Here is a 20724-nt window from a genome sequence, read left to right on the forward strand (position 1 = left end):
TACACTTCCAGGATAGAAGGAGGCCATTTTCTAATCTTCATCTGCTCACATATAGCAGCAGTTCCTAATTTTTTGAGGACAGGACAACAACACACGCTTACTACTTGAAGAAAGTCTTTTTTTTGTACAAAATATTCCACAACTAGGGTTCAGAGAGGCATTACTGCCCCTCCCACACACACGCAGACACACAAATGCGAGTCCCTGTCTTGCTACCTCTATCACTGCTATATATATATATATATATATATATATAGATATATATATATATTACACTGTTACTCTACTGATGCGATGTATATTGGAAAGAAGGTTTCGTCAGCTGGCTTAGCACTTTCACAAATACACGTCTAAAATATATGCACAAATACCGACTACTAGGTTTTCAGACCTTAGAAGGTTAAATGGCCACGTTATCACCTTCTAGAGGAAGGCTAGACTACTCCTACGTTAGGAATGTGCTACTTTAAATTCTAGGACAATACAGCAGGAATACAACTTAATAAATAGACAAAGAGAGAGGGTATCACAAATGGTCCCTCGGGTTCAGAATGAAAAATAAACCCAAGTTTGTACCATACTGTAGAGTCATCTGAGGCCAAAGTGTATCTACGGAAAGTAGTAATCAGGATGCATTCGCTACTCTACCGGGATGTAAGAGGCACAAATTGCAGATCTTATAATCTATTTTTGACAAAGCAATAGCGACTGAGTGGAAGCCCATATGAATATACATATATACTGCTGGATAGGAACAAAATGTGATAACAGAGCAAATTGTGTTTTTTTTTCTTTCCAGGCAGTTGATATTATTTGTATTGCCGATGGAATTTTGTACACAGATGGAACCAAACAAAGATCCCCACTGAGCTCGTTGTGCCATTTTTTGTTTTTGGGGGGTTTTTTTCTCTGTCGCTCAATTTTCTTTTTGTTTTCCTGTGTCTGCTTGCACCAAGATGATTCATTATCTGTACACACGAATTTGATGGCACGCACATACACTTAAACTCACGCGCGCACACACAGAGAAATACACACAACTCCATAGGGAGCAACTAGGGTGAGTCTAATATTGCAAGTGCAGTCTGAGCTGTGTCATTTTATGACACAATTTTTCTCTTGGAATAAAGATCCCTGGGAAGGGTTCTGGAGTAATCAGCGGTCATGTGTGGGAGGCAATGGTAGCCCATTAAGAGTGTACAAAGCAGCAGTGGAAGAGTAGACTCCACTTGGGCAGCTACTCCTCCCTGAGAGAAGAAAGGACATGATGCAGACATAAAGGAAGAAGAGAAGGAGCTTGTTTCCACATCCACGATAAAGCAAAGAAGACAAGAAGCAAAGAAGGCTTAAGTACAGAGCAGGAGAGAGAGAGAAGGGAGAAGACGTGGGGATGGAGACGATTCCCACCACCCACCAGTGCCTCCTACAGGGCTTGGAAGTGGTGGATGTGGTGCTGTCAGGATGGCTGCTACTGGTAAGAACCAAGCTGGAAGTCCTTGGGGGGCAGCTTGAGGCCCAGGGAGCTGGTTCCCAGTGGGTCGATCATGTTCTGGTAGCGTTCTCCACGGTGCTTCATCAGGAAAGGACCCCAGTCAGGCTGAGGGGAGCAGACCAGCTTCAGGCGCTGCATGACAACAGGAAACACAGAGCACTTACAGGTAGCGATAATACATGAACTGCTCTCTTTAACAAATGCTGGCCTCTTGTTAAATTACATTTTATTTGGCTTTTGCCCTGACTTTTAACACATTGATAAAGCTACTTCTTGCACATTTAACATGTCCATAAATATTCACAGCCTTTGCTCAATACTTTGTTGATGCACCTTTGGCAGGAAGTACAGCCTCAAATTTTTCTGAGTATGATTCTAAAAGCTTTGCACACATATTTTTTGTTCTTCTTCTTTGCAGAACCTGGTTGAATGGGGGAGCATCGGTGCACAGCCATTTTCTGATCTCTCAAGAGGTGTTCATTCAAAGACATTCATAGAGTGGTCCTGAAGCCAATCTTTTGTTATCTTGGCTGCGTGTTGGGGTTCACTATTATTTTGGAAAATGAGCCTTCGCCTCAGTTAATGAGATGGGACCAAGAACTACATGTGGACAGGTGTGTACCTTTCCAAATCATGTCCAATCAACTGAATTACCACAGCTGGACTTCAGTTAAGTTGTAGAAACATCTGAAAGATCAGCGGTGGAAACAGGAAGGACCCGAGCTCAATTTTGAGTGTCATGGCAAAGGCTGTGAAGATTTGTGTATGTGCTTCATTTTGTTTGATTTTTAATAAATTTGCAAAAATTTCAAGCAAACTTTTTGACTTTGTCACTATGGGGCATTGTGTGCAGAATTTCGAGGTGAAAAAGGATTTGACACTGTGATGATTACGCGCTAATTATGATCAAGAAAAGCAAAGCAAATCAAATGTAGCGTTAGAGGTGTGTGATAGAGGCTGCTGTCAGATACAGAGCGCACAAAGATGTTAGACCAGAAAGGCCCGTTCGTCATCATCATCATCCATTAATCAAAGCATTTTAAAGAGACCCACAAGACTCCCAGAAAAAATGTTCAAATTAATACTCAGCCTGCAGCCTTCCTCTCTCTGCTAATGAGCGAAGGATGAGACTATTGATTTCCTCGACAGTGCGCGCGCCTGTGTGTGTGTGTGTGTGTGTGTGTGTGTGTGTGTGTGTGTGTGTGTGTGTGTGTGTGTGTGTGTGTGTGTGTGGGCGTGAGAGAGAAAGAGAAAGAGACAAAGATGCATGTGGGACAGTGTGTGCGTAGCAGACAAACCCAAAACATTACGTGACAGTTTTATCACAATTATTACCTCGATGATGGTGCCGGGGGCCAGGTGCATCTTAATGACGAACATGATGGGGATCCAGATTACAGAGCAGATGACCATGAGCCAGCCCATAACCATGGACCAGGTGGGGTAGGTGTAGTCCTCATATGTCATCACCTTCCACTGGTAGAGACTCAGCCCCAGGATGCCCTGCACACGCCCGGAAATCCGAGAAACATTTGTTAGATGAAATGTCACAGCACGGTATTTCAACTGCTGTTACCTGATGCTGCTCAACTGTGCAGTGATTGTCAGCACTGACTGGTATGGACTGTGTAGTAGCTTAACTGCACTGACCTCAGGGTCCAAGGCTAAAACTTTGTCTGCTGTTCTATATCAATGAGAAAATTAGATCTTTAGTTGTATTATATGCAGAGAGTACAAAAACAGGAAAGGCAGGAGTGGGTCGGGGGGGTGGAAAAAGTATAAAAAAGTGAATTTGGTTTGAAAGGATTAGAATAAGACCAAAAGGAATACAAACAGAGAAAAGATGGCAGACAGAACTAGGTTAGCCGGAGGCTGTGCATCAATGAGCTCCCGGAGGAAATGTGATCTCGAGAGAGAGAGAGCAGCAAGATGGCCAGCCGCCTCGACTGCTGCTCCATTTGTCATCGTCACCTCTGCTTTGGAGGCACAGTAGTTTCCATTACGACTACTAACATTAATGCTGGCCAGTGTCCAGCTCTTACGTGCCTTTGTAGTGAACTTCGACTACACAGAATTCTACGTAAAGACTCTCAGCTTTACAGAGACAGGTTTCTTTGGAGATATGTGTATACTCTCTACTGATCATGTACATGTTCAGTGCAGATCAAACGCTGACACATTTGGAATTTGGCAGCTTCAGTTTTGAAATGACAATCAACGTGAGAACCTGTGACATGACGGGAATGTGAAGGAGGAAATAATTTTTCGATTTCTGAGTACAGGAGCAATTTCTCCTCTGTTCCTTTATGATTGCAAATCAATGAACTTGAAAGAAGACAGTGAAAATAGAGGCATTTTGGGCTGCACATGTTCATATGTGCCCATGTGTACGAGTGTCTGTGTGCGTGTGTGTGTGTGTGTGAGCGTGTGTGTGTGTGTGTGTGTGTGTGAGTGAGTGTGCGTGTATGCGCATACCAGGGAATGAGATGAGCAAAAACAAACATACCGTCAGAATGGTTGGAGTCACAAAGGCCCAGCACAGTCTCCAGAATCGGTTTGGCTGGAAACCAATCATCATTTCAATGTCCTCACAAAACCTCTGTAGGCCTGCAAAGGAAGAAGAAAAAAGAGAAGAAATAAAAGAAGAGAAATGGGTGGTTTCCAGAGAGAAGGCATGGAGTGTGACCTGGGTTTGATAACGTCCCTTTAAAAAAAAGGATCGGTAAATTCAATCTGTCCTTATGAGCACATGTGAATGCGTTTCTGTGGTCCCTGGAAAAAGTGAGTGAGCAGATGGCTTCATTCCTCTGCCTTTATTGACGGATAACTGTGAGTGACATGAAGTGGCAGAGTCACACAATCATTTCAATATGTCACCTGCACTGATGACAAACTGGAGGCGAGCTTTGCTTCTTGGTAACAGCCTTCTGATACACACCTGAGCTCTCTGCCTGTGTGTGTGACAGAGACTTGTGCATTACAACAGAGACTCCTAGTGGTCACCGCAGGATTAACAAGTGAGAATTCGTTTCCAGCACAAAGGAGCTTTGGACGATTGTCCCCTTTTGCAGATACGCATAATTGAGATGCAGAAACCCGTTATTTTAACTATGCTGTTCTTTTCAGTTTGATTTTTTTTTTTCTTGTTAAAACTGCTACAGCCTGAAGATATTTTGATTTTATCTGTTTTACTATGACAAAGGATTTTAAGTTCAGGAATAGAAATGCCTCAAAAACCACCAACATTCTCTGCTGCACCCTGCACTGACAGTAATATTTTAGGGTCTCTCGGCTGATTATACAGTTTGGCCCTGCTGTCTGTGGAAATGTGTCACAGAAGCAAAGTCAAAGCAAAGAAATTACACACACAATATCAGATATCTAGATTTTCAGAAGAGAAAGGTATTCTTGCATTTATTATTCTATTATATGCATATGCCTCTCTGAACACACAATCAAACTGGCACTGGCTTTTTATGTAAGAAATACAAATGAAAAAAAAGTGGGTATAGGTATGTCACCTATTGGTTTGACTGAAAAAACAACAGACTTATAAAATAACAACTTGGCAACCGTAAGTTTGCCCAAAAGGCCATGAAATCATCAGAGAAGTATTCACTAGATCAAATTTAATCTGTCCTTATGATCTTATCTGTCTACATTTGCAACCAGAGCAGTCGCCCCCTATTGACCATTAAACAGAATGCAGATTAAAGGTACTGTCTGTGGAAAGAAAAAATCACAGCTGTGACTTCACATGCTGAACCTAGAGTGGCCTTAAAGTGAGCTTTCATGGCAGCTCGTGTACTTACCATAGAGGTACGAAATCCCCACCAGCTCAAAGATAGCAATGATGACCAAAGAATAGGAGGCCGCAAACGTGTCCACCAACTGGAGCATGTACATCCCACTCTGTAACAAACACACACACACACACAGAAAATATTACAAAATCTATTCAGCCTTCATCCTGCAATGTCATCCCTCCTGTCACCCGACACTTGGATTTGTCCACGGTCACAACTTCCTTTTAATAAGACTCAGCCTACTGTTCCAATCATTGCACCTGACATCTGAAGGCCAGAACTTTGCTTGACATGCAGAAAAATTGGCATTGTATTCAAAGTCAGAGTCAGAGGGTGCAAGGAGAATGCTCAAGTATCCACTGTGAACCCAGAGTGCAGCAGAGCACATACCTCTGTGATCATGGGAAATCCCAGGATGAAGAAAGAGACGCAGCAGACCAGGGTGAAGATCGGCTTGTGTTTCCTCAGGTATTTGGGGTACTCATCTGACACAGAGGTGACTATGGTCTCGATGGTGGCAAACTGGGATGGAGATGAGAAGGGGGGAATATTAAAGAGAACTAGGGAGGAAATGTGTTTAACCATGGCAGATGTTTAATAAACACGTTGTTCAAACATTGCATTTGCTGAAAACAATCGCCAACTCTTTATGATTCCTATTTAATATTAATACTTTTGGCAACAGCTTACAGTAATCCTGCTTGGCTCCACTACAGAATCACTAACAATTGTCCACCCAGGCCAGGGCGTAGCAGCAATTCCACTAAATAAAAAGCCTCAAGTCAGCAAGTTTACCTCATCTGAATCCAAGCGGCCGCTGCTGTCATAACTTTAGCATCCAGCATTTGTCTTCGGTTCATCCAATAAACACATAATTTCATTTATTTCGCAAACAAATAAAGAACATTATTCTAACCCTGAGCAGAAGAACTTCTGAAAACAAATAAGTATGAAGGATTTAGTTTACAATGGATAGACTTTGATAGGATGAGCCTGTCTAGAGAATTGCAAATGTAACATGATGGTAAAAGGGACTCGGAACCCAGAGGACAGCAGCGGATGAATACATAAACATGAAAATTGAGCGAGGGTTGTATAGTGTGTGCGTATGCATAAGTTTATTGTAGAAATGGCGCTGCCATCAAGCTATCTGTCACTTCCCCACTTCTTCCTTTTCCTCCTGAGCTCCCAAAACTAATTTCCCGTCAACATCCCAAGCCTATTACTGCTGAGCTGCGTTCCACAACAAAACCACAGCAGCAGCACTCTCCTCTGTGCTGCTGCTGCCAAGGCAAAGTAACATCATCATTTACTGTTACTGTTTACTTGTGTCTTAATGCACCACTGTGCCCTCTGCTCCTCTGCTCAGCTCAGGAGCATCACAATGCACTTGAAGGAGTTTGTGTTTTATCAGGAACTGTTTACCCAGGATCATGGCGGGAGGTGCTCTGGACTTTAAAAACATCCCGAAGACGAAAAGTGTTTGTTCGCTGAAGCTGCGTGAGGCATAACTCAGCGCAGTAACCGATATCATGGCTAGTGGGTCCAAATGAAACCGTTTTGGGTTCTTTTAGGAAAACATAGTGCTGACATGGAGCAATAATATAGTCAGTTTGAAGTTTTTCAGTATACTTGTCTTTCACTTTTACATTTATGGATCTGCTAGTGGAATTATTGTTTTGACATTAGAAGAATTAAAACAATTTCCAAATACAAATTGTAAATGATATCTAAAGTAAGTAAATGTTACAATAGATCAATATCATAGACAGATATATAGTTTAAAATGAAAACCTTATAGGTTTTTTGTTTACTGTAATTCCTTTTTAAAATGTAAAGGCACAGGCCACTTTGTAAGCTATTGCTTTTTGACACAAAAATCTAACCATCCAATCATGTGGCAACAACTGTTCAAAACAACCTGCGGAAGTTCAAACCTAGTGATGCTGACGCTGAATGAAGCTGTCATGTTAAAATCTCTGAGAAATGTTTCCAGCAACTTGTTGAATTCATGAAAAATTAAAGCAGTCCTGAAGGGAAAAGGGGCCCAAAACTGATGTACTGCATTTTGAGTAAAATGCAAATGAAAAATATAAAAACAATGGTTTATTTACACGCTTAATTAATCATTAAGGAAAATAAGCTTGGTATGAACTGAAAGTATACTAATCAATTCAGTATTATTTGGTCAGCTTCCATTAAATGTAATGTTTTACATTATCCACTGAGAATTTTGGACATAAACATTTTTAGTGTAGAATAGCTTCCTGAAAATGAATTATATCTTAAATCTGTGCAGTTATTGTTGGTATTCTCCACACTCCATATGCTCAAACTGCAGCTGGAGTGGTTTTATTAATATTACGATTGATCTTTCCATCATTTCTGTGATGGAATGGTTAACAAAATGAATTCTTATCACCCACAGTGTAAAGCACTGTGTTCACATATCACATTTGATTGTTGTTTTTACTTCCTGATGTTGCTCCAAGACTTTAAGGTCAACCTAGTTTCACTCACTCCAATCACACAGACTCCCCTCTGTTCAAGTACCTGGAGAGCTCAGGCACTTCAGGTGAAATCAGTCACAGCGGGTGCTGTGCATTTGTAATTATGTTAATTGGGTCAATGTGTGCAGTGTGCAGTGTTTATACATCAGCTACCAAACCCAAATGTTAACCTCGGAGCAAACAAAAGTCAAGAGACTCGTGTTTCTGACTGTCACAAACTTTGAGATCTTCAGCAAAATTAAAACAAAGTGGGCCTGAATACCTACCACAGCAGAAACAGATCATTTACCTGACAGACCAACGTCTCACGACACCTCGTTTACAAACACATTACACATTAAAAATGAACACTGGCATCAAGGTCGAGATTGGTTTCCCTAATCTTGACCCTTGAACGAAACAACCTCCCCTCACTGCGCTTTTTATTCATATTTTTTATATTAATTATTGCTTGAAAATGTTTACAATTATCCCCAACTCTGCACTTCACAGAGCTTTTTAGCCATTATCAGCTCATTTTTTCATTTTATGTTTTAAGTGACACACAACTGGACTATACAAGCTTTGGCAGAAAGAGACTACTAAATATTCCTTTTGTATTTATAAGTTATATTCGTTAATAAAGAAAATCAAACTTTGTGCTCCTCGTTTGTGCTTGTAATTTAAAAAAAAACGAATATTTTAACATTCTTGTAATCTTGCTCAGAAGTGAGAGTGTCACTTTTTCTTAAATACGTGTTGCCCTCAAGCCTTTTCTCCTCATTTCTCCTTCTTGCCTCCATCTCAGTTGGGACGCACTAAGAAGTGAGGAAACAGGGCAAGGAAGACAATCAAAGACGAACACACTGAGAGATGAGGTGAGAGATGTTTCTCTCAAGCACAAGAACAAGATCATCTCATCCTCTACGCAAACACTGTGGTGGACAAGAGGGTGATGATTGGTTTCATAGGTAGTGTGGAGCTCTTCTGCCACCAACTGGCTAAAAAAAAAAGGAAACTCTTTTCTTGTTTGCATGTCTTGCTCAGATTCGGGTAAGAAGACTGACATCATCTTTAGCAGATGGAGAGCTTGTGCAGGATTTTACTCCAGCAGTAGAGCAAAGACTAAAAGTGATGTTTCATGTTCTTTAACATGTAAGTTCAAATAGAGTTACTTAAAAGTCATTTTATGGGCAAATTGTTTGCCTGTTTCCAGCTATAACTTCCAAATGCCATAGCTCATATTTAAACTTGGAACTTGATTTTTTTTTCATTAGTATTAAGAGGATGTAAAGGTTACCATAGTATCCAGGCCAAGGGTCAGGAGCATAAGGAAAAAGATGATTGCCCAGAAAGGAGACAGGGGAAGTCTGGTCAGAGCCTCTGGATACACCACGAAAGCTATACCTGGACCTAACACACACACACACACACACACAGACAAACATATATACTACATGTATGGTATTTCAATAGGAATACATAGACACTGTCTCAAGTGCAGATAAAAGCGGTGCTGACCTCATGCTACTGCCGGCCAGTTTGGGAGCTTACCTTCATCAGCCACCTTCTCTATTGGCACCTTTAACTCATGTGCCATAAAACCAATGACAGAGAAGATGACAAACCCAGCAAATATACTGGTGGCGCTGTTTGTGCATGTCACTATGATAGTGTCCCTGCAATGAAAAGGAAAACAAGAAGAGAAAGGAGAAACGTGAAGTGAGCAAATATATTTGTTGTGACTTCAAGAGTTTTTAAGTATTTAAAACATAGAAATATGAATATGAAAACTGTCCAGTGGTGCCAAAGTCCTTCTAGAACCAGGTCTCGGGATGAGGAAGCCATCTTGCAACGTCTCTTGGCACTTATTTGGGCGGTTATTTTGAAGCATTGCCTAAATTCATTTGAATTAAAATGATCACTGGAACATAAAAATCTCATTACCATCGAGTCAAATTGGATTTTTTGTTTATTAATGTTTGCCAACTTTGCCACAGAGTAATGATTTGAAAAGCTTTTCATAAGAAGTCAAACTTCTTTCACCATCTTTACGGCAACTGAATTCTCAAACATTTCATCGATCTGAGTGTCACATCCCTCTGATAATGTCTCTGATGCTCTCATACTTAGAGCCCTGTCTTGTGTACAACATTTAAAAAACACAATTGGCAAATATATAATAGTGGATAATACTACTAAGCTTTCATTTATAGTAATGAACCATGTGTATATTCAGTTAATGTGCAGATATTGTGACTGCATGGAGTAATATATATATATATATATATATATATATATATATATATATATAGATAGATAGATAGATAGATAGATAGATAGATAGATAGATAGATAGATAGATAGATAGATAGATAGATAGATAGATAGATAGATAGATAGATAGATAGATAGATAGATAGATAGATATATTTCTTGTGAATCAAAAGAGTTTCACACATTTAGGCTTTTGCATTTTTTGGCTTCAAATGCTGTGGATTACTTTAGCGATAAAACATAGCACAGGAAGAACAAATTGAGAGAAAATGAAAGAAACAGCTTGCTGCAAAAAGTCACATTTATTACTGACATTTCATCCTACCAGACATTCAGACACATTCAGACATAGCGTCATGCATCTGTGGTGACAGGTGGAATTTGTCTGCCAGAAGCATAGTTTACCTTTTATGTGTTTACCTGTAGCAGTTATTGTGGAACTTATTGTAAGAAGACAGCGTGATGAGGCCGCCCCAAGCAGCCGACAGGGAGAAGAAGATCTGAGTGGCAGCGTCTTTCCACACCTGAGGGAGAGAGGAGCAGCTGCAGGAGAAGGGCAAGAACTGGAAGGCCTCTTTTCTGTCTGTACTTTAGTGTTTGTAGAATTCAGTGAGGAAATTCTGGTTACCTTTGCATCATTTAGTTTCTCCCATTTTGGTGTGATAAAGTAGAGGATGCCGTCAGCGGCACCAGGAAGGGTCACTCCTCTGATCAGGAGGATGACGAGCACCACGTAAGGGAACGTGGCGGTGAAATACACCACCTAATGAGAAAAGAAAAGAAATGAGCAACATCAGCACACACACACACATGCAAAGATAAAACAGTTTTTTTCATAAAACGGTCAAAGTCAGTAAACTTTGTAAGATCATTTATATCCCTCTCTTTGTGTGTGGACTTTTAAACATTTAGTTTTTCAAGAGTTAGCTGTTTCTCATCAAAAAAAAAACACTATTATTAACATATATATTAGGATTATATTAGGATCACTTTTGATCCAGATTGTGGTGCAAACAGGAATTTGTACACTAAAAAAATCCCAAGTTTACAATTATTACAGAAAAACCTCTGACACAGGCCTGAAGCTCCACTCCACAGTGACAGGCTTATGTGTGCTGCAGCTCATCTCTATGTCCACCAGAGGGCACCACAATACAACAATCGCAACTTTATTCAGTTTCTGGGTGTTGTTTTGGTCTGAGACCATAAGACTGTCTTTTTAAAGCAGCTCTAACATTCACCTGGGCTTGAACAGCATTTTATATATTTATAAATTATATATTTATGTATTTATTTTTTCCTTCTTTTGCTTTCTTTAAACTAAGAAAATAGCTTTCAGTTATTTTAAGTAACATTTAAGTATTTCTTACGAGAGAAAAAAACTCAAACACGGAGTTTAAAAGAATCGCTGTGAAGTAGATAATTTATTAAACACAATATAATGCACTTGTTTTGCGTTTCTCTAGACTCTGGGTATTTGCATATGAAATTTTTCTTGGAAATAAACTCAGATCTGCGTTATTTTTACATTTTTGGAAATGACAGTTTTTCCTCATAAAAGGTTGTGTGTCACATACTTCATCACTAGGTGGCGATATTATCATTAAAGGGAACGCAATCAAAGGAAAACTAATAGCAGCATGTCTTCTGAGCTTCAAACTTCAAGCAGAAAGACATCGGAAGGCAGGTTTTAGTTTTGTTTTTAGTTTGTTACCTTTCCCGATGACTTGATTCCTTTGGCTAAAGAGGCGTAGACAATGAGCCAGGCCAAGAAGAGACAGCCGGCCAGAGGCCAGCGGATGTCTCCTGGATATTCAATCCCTTTGGAAATGTGCAGCACATTGTACCTGCAGGTGTTATTCAAACAGAAAGGTTAAGTCTAAAAAACAAAAAACAATGCAGATCAAAAGTTCATGCTGACACTTTTTGTTTTTGTTTGTTTGTTTGTTTGTTTTTTCATTTTGCCGAGTCATTTATTACAGAGTCCCAAACATGTCAGAGGGTCTGCCAGAGATGTAAGATTTATGTAAGTTGTTTTTTTTTGCCCAACTTTTGACACAAATCTCCATAAATCATCATTAATTATATATTGCGAGGATAGCCTCGTTGTGTTTAAAGATATTAAGCTGAATGAGTGCAATAAGAGAGAACTACAAAGTCTCTGTACAGTTTTTTCCTTGTATATGGAAAACAGTACGATTACCCCACTCCGGACTTGATTTCTTTCCTTCTGCTTTTTCTGTCTTTATATTGTTGTTAAAGTGTACATAAACATGTTTTCATAAAATGCTGCAGGACTTTTTTTTATTATTATTGTGCTGTACTTTTTTGTACATTTTTGAGATTATTTTTGCAGTGTTTTACGTGAATATCTCCTATGTGGGTGATTTTGTGGGGTATGAAATTAAAAGATTAATTTGTGGCTTCAGGCAACTATCTGGACATGTACTTGTGTGTTGTCACATTAAAAGGAAATGCAAAATATAAAACAAGAAGATATAAAACTAGAATTATTAGGAATAAACCTTATCTAAGTGTCCATGAACTTTTTACTGAAGCAAAATGATCACTTTTTTGATGGCTTGAGGACTGCAGAGAATGGTTTTAAAAAAATATCAGATTCTGTCTTTCATCCAGTCATAAATGTATTTTTTTTTTTTTAAATCTGGCTAAAAGTGTATAGATCTTTTTTTCAGGAATTGAAAACAACATTTTATTTTGGCCAGAGGATTCACTCACTTGAAGTATTCCTCGCTGGGGCTGACATATGTCTTGTTTCCATCCATACTCATGTTTAGCAGCTTTGTCAGGTTTCCCGCTGTGTTTGCCAACGTGCAGAAAGTGGAGTTCTTGATGGACGTGATGTTTCTGTCCCGCAGGATGCATGAGTCTGTTCCAATCAGAAATCAATACACGTCAGCTTGGAGAGGCTGGCAGAGAGCTGCTGTGGGACACAACTTACTGCCCGCTCAGGTACACACTCTGAATTGGGGTGAAGAGATGGATGTGAGTAAGAAGTGGGAGGAAACGGCCAGATGGATACAGTGTACAGTGTAGTGTAGCCTCACTGGAAACTTCTTCCACTTGTATTTGTTAAAATCCTGCACTGCTGAATATGATTAAATAAATGTTTCTGAGCCCTGTTCTCACTATTTATATATTTTTTTCATGCAAACAAGGTAGACAGAAGTAGGTTTAAGCTTTTTATATGACTCTATTTTCAGTCATTTCAAGCTTATATTAACTGGGCCTTAATGATTCAGGACGTTTTTTTAATTGCGCTTTGCACACTTGTGCAACTCGTTGTTGTTTTTGTTGTTGTTGTTGTTGTTGTTGTTTGTTCGTTTTTTGGAGGGGGGCACTCAGTGGACAACATGCGATGACATGACATGAATCCTTTATGACCCTAGGCCACAAATATAGCTTTAAAAATTACATTGTAGTGTAATATTACTCCATATACATATTTTAATATATCCACATCTCAGGGAAACATTAAAGTATGCATATAACAGATTATTTTTGCAGAGCTTGTGCATTGCATTGCAAACCTGTTCAGACCTCGCTCACCCACACGATAAAATCATATATGTAAACACATTAACATACGTCAGGCTACATAGTTCACGTTTTTGCTCCCTCTTGTCTGCTTCATTATTCAAAAGACGCAGACATGCAGACCCGAATAGGCCTTCCCGTTTCATCCAGCAGGGGTCAGTCTCGGGCTCACTGCAGCACTGCAGCAGCTCAGCCTGTACAGTAAATTTGTCAAGCAAGCAGTTTTTGTGCTGAATTCACAGAATCGCTAAAGGCAAATATTACACAAAGTGAAGCCTCTTTCGACTTTTATTCGATGCAAATCGACGCCAAGACGCCTTCGATTCTCCGCTTTTATGTTTTCTTTGCTAAAACATAATTTTATCCACAGTTTAATTCAGTGTCAGACCACTAACAGGCTGCTTCTGCCCCATGCTGCAGCTTTAAAACATGAAGCAATGCTTTAATCTGACAGAATCACACAAAAGAATAATCGAAGATATAAATATAGCGTGTTTCAGGTGGGATTTTATCTCCCTGGGGCCTTCATCCCCTACTTTACTGGTCTCTAACAATCCAACCGGATCATATAGAAAACAAACTGGGTGCTCTTAAGTTTAAGTATTTTTCAGAGTGAAACGCCGCAGAGATCACAGGTCAGTATTCATTATACTGCAGGACACCTTAGCTGAGGGAGGCATGACGCATTGCGTATTGTGGAGAGTGGGGTGCTTTTCTAGTGTGTGTGTGTGTGTATGTGTGTGTGAAGGTGTGTGTCTTACCTAACAGCAGCATGTCTTTGTCCTTACATTCCACCGTGTTCCACTCATTCCTACAGTTAGCCCATGGCAGTGAGCCCTTCAACGAAGCGAACAGGTAGTACAGTGTCCAGCACATTATAATATTATAGTATATGGCTATCAAGACAGATATTATCAACATGGCAATCCCGCAACCTAAAATAAATAAATGAGACGAAATAGATAAATTACTCTTAAGGAAAGTGGAGAACTCGTGATTATAAAATGTATTTATTTTTTATTTGGGTTTTATATGTTTATTTCTTTTTTATTTCTTTTTTTAAAATTATATTTCTTAAAGATGAGGAGATGGGCCAGTTTACCTTGCAGAGCGGGGATGCATTTCCACACTGACACTGGCCCTTGGCTTGCAAACTGGCCGAGGGAAACCTCCAACAAAAAGATTGGGATCCCAGCGATGCCCAGCATGGTCAGGTAGGGGATCAAAAAAGCTCCTGCGGGGAATTAAAGACCAGGCTACAGAGCGGAGTTTCAGAAGCACCAAAGTCTGAACCTAACTATGGAATAAAGTGAAAATCATCAAACGTGAAGTGTGTACTTGGCTGCTTCTAAAAAAAAACATTCGGCATATGGGGAAAAACATACGGCAGCTTTTAATGACTTCTGCAACATTTAAGGATATTATTTGATAATAACTCCTATATAAAGCAGTTATAACAAGGACAAGAATGCCAGTTAAAATAATGAGAGTCGATTTTGCTTGCGATGTAAGCACATTATATCTGCGCACCACCAGAGGAAATCCCAGCACTATAACCTATTTTTTTAATTCATTTTCAACATAGTTCTCTTAGCATTCGCATGCTTACAGGCCTAACAGGATAAAGGAATGAATGGGGCTAATTCCGGCCTTGACTGAAATTTTTATTTTATTATTTAAAACACACACACACACACACACACACACACACACACACACACACACACACACACACACACACATAAAGTCTTACCTCCCCCGTTTTGGAAGGCAAGATAAGGAAACCTCCACACGTTTCCCAGTCCCACTGCATAGCCAACCATGGACAGAATAAAATCCAGTTTATTAGACCAGTTTCCTCTGGCCTTATTCTCATCTCCCCCTTCGTCATCATCTTCGTTAACCTGAGGGGGGAAAACACTGAGTCTCTAAAATGTTTTGAAAAAGTAATAATAATCTTTTTTTTTTTTTTTAAAGCTAAGTGTAACCACAAGAAGAAGCACTCAGGCTAACTCATCTCCCATCAACAAAAAGCATTCTCTAGTTTAAAAACAAATTATAAATACATAATTAAAAAGAGTAACTCATCATTCTGGTGGGAATTGTCCTTTACAGACAATAATATTACATGCTCACTGATCAAAGCGCGTTTTTTCCACATTCATCATGCTGACTGAAAATCTGGAACATTTTTATTTACAAAATGTTGACGAATCCGATCCAAAACACTTTTTTTTTGGGCCATCTACATTTTGTTCACTGTGTTCGTTATGTTTTAATTTTGTTCCGTTTTACACACGACAATCAGAATTCCATAGCGGCTCTCAAAGCTTACACACGTAACTCGTCTCATCCTCTGCTACGCTTAAGGGCCGTTACCTCCACCAAACCGCTGGAAATCTTCGTGGAATTTCATGCGGAGATTAAAAACATTTCCTGAGGATCGATTCAGGAGAACTTTTTTTTTTTTTTTTTACACAGCAGAACCTCATTTATCAGATTCAGGAAATAGACTGTGTTGAATATATAGATTCCGATTCACAAACATTGCGCTGCATGGGAATGTGTCTGTGTGTCTGCTTCTGTAAGTGTGAGCGTGTGAAATGGTAGGGGTGGTGGGGGATGCCCTCCTGGGGATTGGAAACAATCCGCAGTCTCCTGTAATACAGCGCTGTCTATCAGCCGGATAACACCTGGGCTTTTGGGCCATACCAAGTGTGGGCAGGGAACACCGAGAATACCGCGAGAGTATGATTCAGTTCTCTTTTTTTCATTAACCATGTTATCACCACCAAGCACAAATCAAGTTTAGAATTGTAACTAAAATAATAAGAAAAATAAAAAACACCGGAAACAGCCATAGGTTTATGTCTAAAGGGGCGATCTAATCGTGAATAAACAAAACAGCCCAGTGTGCGCGCTTTGTTTTCCTCATGTTTAGCTGACATAAGCGGTTTTTAAAGTTTTGATCAGACACCGCAGACTGCTGCAGAGCATCAGAACAGACGCTGCGCAAATCAAGGACAGCAAATAGCTCAGGGTCCACCCAAATTACAACACATGCGTGATTCAACCCGGTATCACTGCGAAGAGGTTCACCATAGTCTGTTACACCTGTGGGCGTTCCGCGCGCTTACAATCTTTGCATACGCTGAATGAACCACTCTCACTCCCAATACAGGCTTTCCCGAACCGGTGCATGAAAGAAAAATAACTAAATAAAGACCACGAACTATGTATCAGACAATACTGTTTAAGCATCCCGACAACGAACCCACGGTCTGTCCTCACAATGACGGTTCCCTCTTAAGATCCACTTTTAAAGAATCCTCTGATTCAGCTCAGAAGTTCTGGGGCTACAAATGAACAGCTTAACACGTCCGTCACAAATCAATGCCTGGGGTAGCTACCACATTTTTTTAGAGTTCCACAGATTGTTATTCACAGCAGAGATATTACTAAAGGTCTGCGTGGCACTGTCCCCCTGTTTGGAGGCAGCAGGTTAATCCAGTCAGCTCTCCGATCAGCCACGAGCGGAAACACATCCACACCGCACCTGCCTCCACAGCGGCCGCCCTCCGTTAAGGTAACGGTTCATTTAGCTGACTTACCCCCGCCACGGTTCCAGGCTGAACAGACGTGTTCCCATCTGTTCCCAGTATGATGGTGGTCTGGCTCATAGACGTCCAGTTGCCTGCGGTGTTGTTCTGCTCAGCGGTGGCCCGGAGCGGGTCGCCGTACTGGGCGGACCCCCCGCGGGCCGAACCGATGGAATCCTTCCTCAAGGCCGAATTAACGGCAACGGATCCGGGGACGGCCGGCGGGGTGTTTTTAAACGTCCCGTATTCTTTATTGCTGTCCGGTTCCCCCGGTTTATTTTCCGCGGGACAAAAAGTGTTGCGCTCGTTACAAGGAGGCGGCGGCTGAGGCGCCGGGTGATGGCGAGGAGTGGACGGCGGGCACGCTGCCGTGTTGTCCGGTTTGTTTCCTGTAAGTCCCGCGGCTCCGTCGGACTGCTGCGCAGGGATGTAGCCGGTGGGAGCGCTGGCCGGTTGTTTGGCCATGTCTCTGTGGTCAGACAGATCCTGGAATATGGGAGCGACAGATCAGCGAGATAAAAGGAAAAAGCAGGGCAGAAACCATGAAACCAGCAGGCGTTTGCAGGCCATCGCTGCTCTGGGACTAAAAACAAACAAACAAACAAAAAATCATAATAAAAATTACGCTCTTTCCCTTTTCTGTTGTATGCTGTGGCTCTGGTCGCTCCATAGTTTCAGCTCAATGTCTGCCGAGTGTGTGTGTGTGTGTGTGTGTGTGTGTGTGTGTGTGTGTGTGTGTGTGTGTGTGTGTGTGGAGAAAGTGCTTCTTGTGCTTGTTGGAGGGAGGGGGTTGCTTTTGCTTCTCCGGTTCTCGCTTTCTGCAAGATTCTTTAATTTTACGCCCCATTTCCCCCCTCATGTCATTCAGCCACACACATCCACTGATTTTTATGGGCAATAGACAAGCTGCTGCGGGTCTCTCGGTGGCTTCGCTCTCCCCGCAGGCATGCAAGATCGCCGGCGTTACCAGCGGTGAGCAGACCACGGGCGTGGAATTACAAATGACTCCCCTGAAATGTAACTTGGGGGGGGGGGGGGGGGGGGGGGGGGCCAACAGGAATAAATCCTTAAAAGAAAAGAAAAATTACTGACCGGTTTGTTGTTTTCTTAGTTGTGTTTTTAGCGGGGGACTAACTACCTGGCTTCCGTTTAAGTCTGTAGAAAGCGAGTAAATTGAGAAAAAAAAAGGTTACAAAAATAGACATGATCAACCAAATGTTAACTTTCCCATTGAAATTTTTCTCTAAAAACGGAAATAAAGAAATAAAAAGGTTAGGTGACACAGAAGAGAAAAGGCGGTTAAAGTTTTTCAGTGTGAAACCACAGCTGCATTTCAGCACCACGGACAGCTCGAGCGCCTGAAAGCGTTAAACAGTGCCCCCCTGCAAGAAAAGTGCCAGATTAGCATAAAAACAGAAGAGAATACACTCAGATGACAGAGGATAGATAGATGAAACTGCAGGAGAATAGTTACACGAATTAGTTTGGAACACTTACCATTTTTTTCAGAGCTCTGCCAGCAGGCTGGAAACAGCTGTAAAGGAAAAAAAACCCGATGAGGAGACGACTAGAAGCGGACTGGTTGTAGCTCCGCAAAGTACCAACTGCAAAGCTTTTCTATAGCTCCGTGGGAAAGAGTGGGGTTTGCGTCAGTGCAGAGCAAGGTGCCCTTCCTGTGACATTTTCTTGATAATAGGAGTTTGATAAATCATTGGCCTTGGATTCGGATTTTTAAAGGGACAACAGGAGAACAAGACGACGGGGGCGCGTGTGTGCGTGCGTGAATTGTCTGGTTACGCACGTTGAATGCGTGAGCGCCGGACAGAGCCTTCCAAAACCTGATTAATACACTTGTCTCTAAGGAAGTGTGGGATGTTTACACGCATGCAGGGGAGCGTCCCACTTGATCTCACGTGGCTTGTCTGGATAAAGATTTCCAGTTTTGGGTAATTATTGGGGGGAATTTGAATAGACTGGAGCGCACCGAGGCCTAAGTAATGTTTGCATTGTGCTGAGCCAGGATAAGCCAGTAGTTCCAATTAGCGTAGCAACATCAAATACTTTATTTTACAGAAAAGAAACTAAGACTGTGCCTTAAGCTGACAATCAAAGATGAGGGAGTTCTTTATAGTTATTCTCATAAATTCACATTCAACAATTACAATTAGACACACACACACACATTTTCAGAAGTTGTATGGGTGGAATACACCATGTGCTAAAAATGGCCTGAACTATAAATAGTTTTTCCACTTGGCGGGTTTTACGCACAAAGCTCTGGGCTCTATACGTTCCTTCGTGCGTCACCAATAGGAAACTGATCAAATACAGAGAAAAAAAAGTGGGCGAGGTCTTGACAAAGCTACTCATTTGTTAAAGTCTTACGCAAGAAGATTTCTGTTTTTTTTTTTAAGTTAAAGTCACGTGTTTTAAGGGGAGCCGGAGCCAACCACTGGAGCCTGCACTGGAAGCAGTGACACCCCAAAGAGGCGGAGGGGGGCATACTGTACAGTCTAAAACACTGCATTGCGTATTCTCCGAATCTCGCTGTACACGTGTCCCGTGAGTTGTGTTTTACCCCCCAAACTAAAACCCCACTGGTGAACTGATGATTTAAGAATGGAGCGTTAATTATGAGCTTAAATGAAAACAAAGGCCACGGGACGGGTGGTAAACTGTGTCGGAAACAAGCCAAACTGGCTCCTCTTGATCCTTTCCGGCAACGTGGACATAAGTTTGCTCACAAGAGTGAAGTCAAGTCAGGTCAATCCCAGTGAACGGAAAAATAATTAGTGCGTCGCTGCCAGTCAAGTACGTTGTTTAACCAGGTAGCGTTCACTAACATGCGATATAAATCTCAAAGAGCCTCTAAAAACAATAAAATAAATAAACGAAAATAATAATTTATGTTTTAAACTAACTTGCTATACTGTGAACTGGTCGTTATGGCGTTTTTCTTCTCTAAGCACTCGGAGCGCTTTTAAAAACGTCATCTGAACCGCTGTAATAAACTAGTACATTAAATGTCCGTTTAATGCCCTGATTCTTTTTCTTTTTAAGTTATTAATTTATTTATGTATTTTGGACAGCTGGGGAAGTTTGGGGCAGTTTCTGCTCGCCCGCTGTGATCGGTGTGGTACCAGCAGGACACGCGAGGGTCTCACTCGGGGCCTTTCGCTTGCTATGCACGCCGGGCTGCTTGCGCTTGTAAATCTCCGTCCGTTCCAGATAAGAGTCTGGAGCGGCTGTATTAGCCACAGCCTTGAGTTTAATTATACTGTCAACAGAGAATAATTGTAATTGATTTCTGCTCCTCTTCCAGAGACCGCTGTGCGCGCGGACTGACACACATACACACGCGCGCGCACATACACGCCCACTGCCAAAAAGACCCCGGTTTGTTGTATTTTCTTTAGAAACAGCGTGGTTTACACTACTTGCACACGCGCACCAAAGTGAAGAAAGTGCGCATTAGATGCGTCACATCCTGCAACTGTTTAAAT

At 41.2% G+C, this 20724-nt stretch overlaps 1 protein-coding gene across 1 annotated transcript; it reads right to left on the reverse strand.

Moving 5' to 3' along the window:
- Nucleotides 1-268: 268 nt before the first annotated feature.
- slc6a5 (solute carrier family 6 member 5) lies at nucleotides 269-19013 on the reverse strand. The gene is made up of 16 exons (XM_085407779.1): nucleotides 18719-19013; nucleotides 17234-17707; nucleotides 15376-15526; nucleotides 14725-14856; nucleotides 14384-14557; nucleotides 12804-12954; nucleotides 11779-11911; nucleotides 10693-10827; nucleotides 10485-10588; nucleotides 9342-9466; nucleotides 9088-9200; nucleotides 5689-5820; nucleotides 5305-5404; nucleotides 3999-4099; nucleotides 2828-2995; nucleotides 269-1624 (listed from the first exon to the last, which is right to left on the reverse strand). The coding sequence occupies exons 1-16, from the start codon at nucleotides 18719-18721 to the stop codon at nucleotides 1469-1471; spliced, it is 2352 nt and encodes a 783-aa protein (XP_085263905.1). The 5' UTR covers nucleotides 18722-19013; the 3' UTR covers nucleotides 269-1468.
- Between the last annotated feature and the right edge of the window lie 1711 nt (nucleotides 19014-20724).

The sequence above is a fragment of the Rhamphochromis longiceps genome, linkage group LG1, assembly GCF_057381845.1.
Source record: "Rhamphochromis longiceps isolate RC_006_pf linkage group LG1, R_longiceps_female_GT1.1, whole genome shotgun sequence".
Classification (NCBI taxonomy): Eukaryota; Metazoa; Chordata; class Actinopteri; order Cichliformes; family Cichlidae; genus Rhamphochromis; species Rhamphochromis longiceps.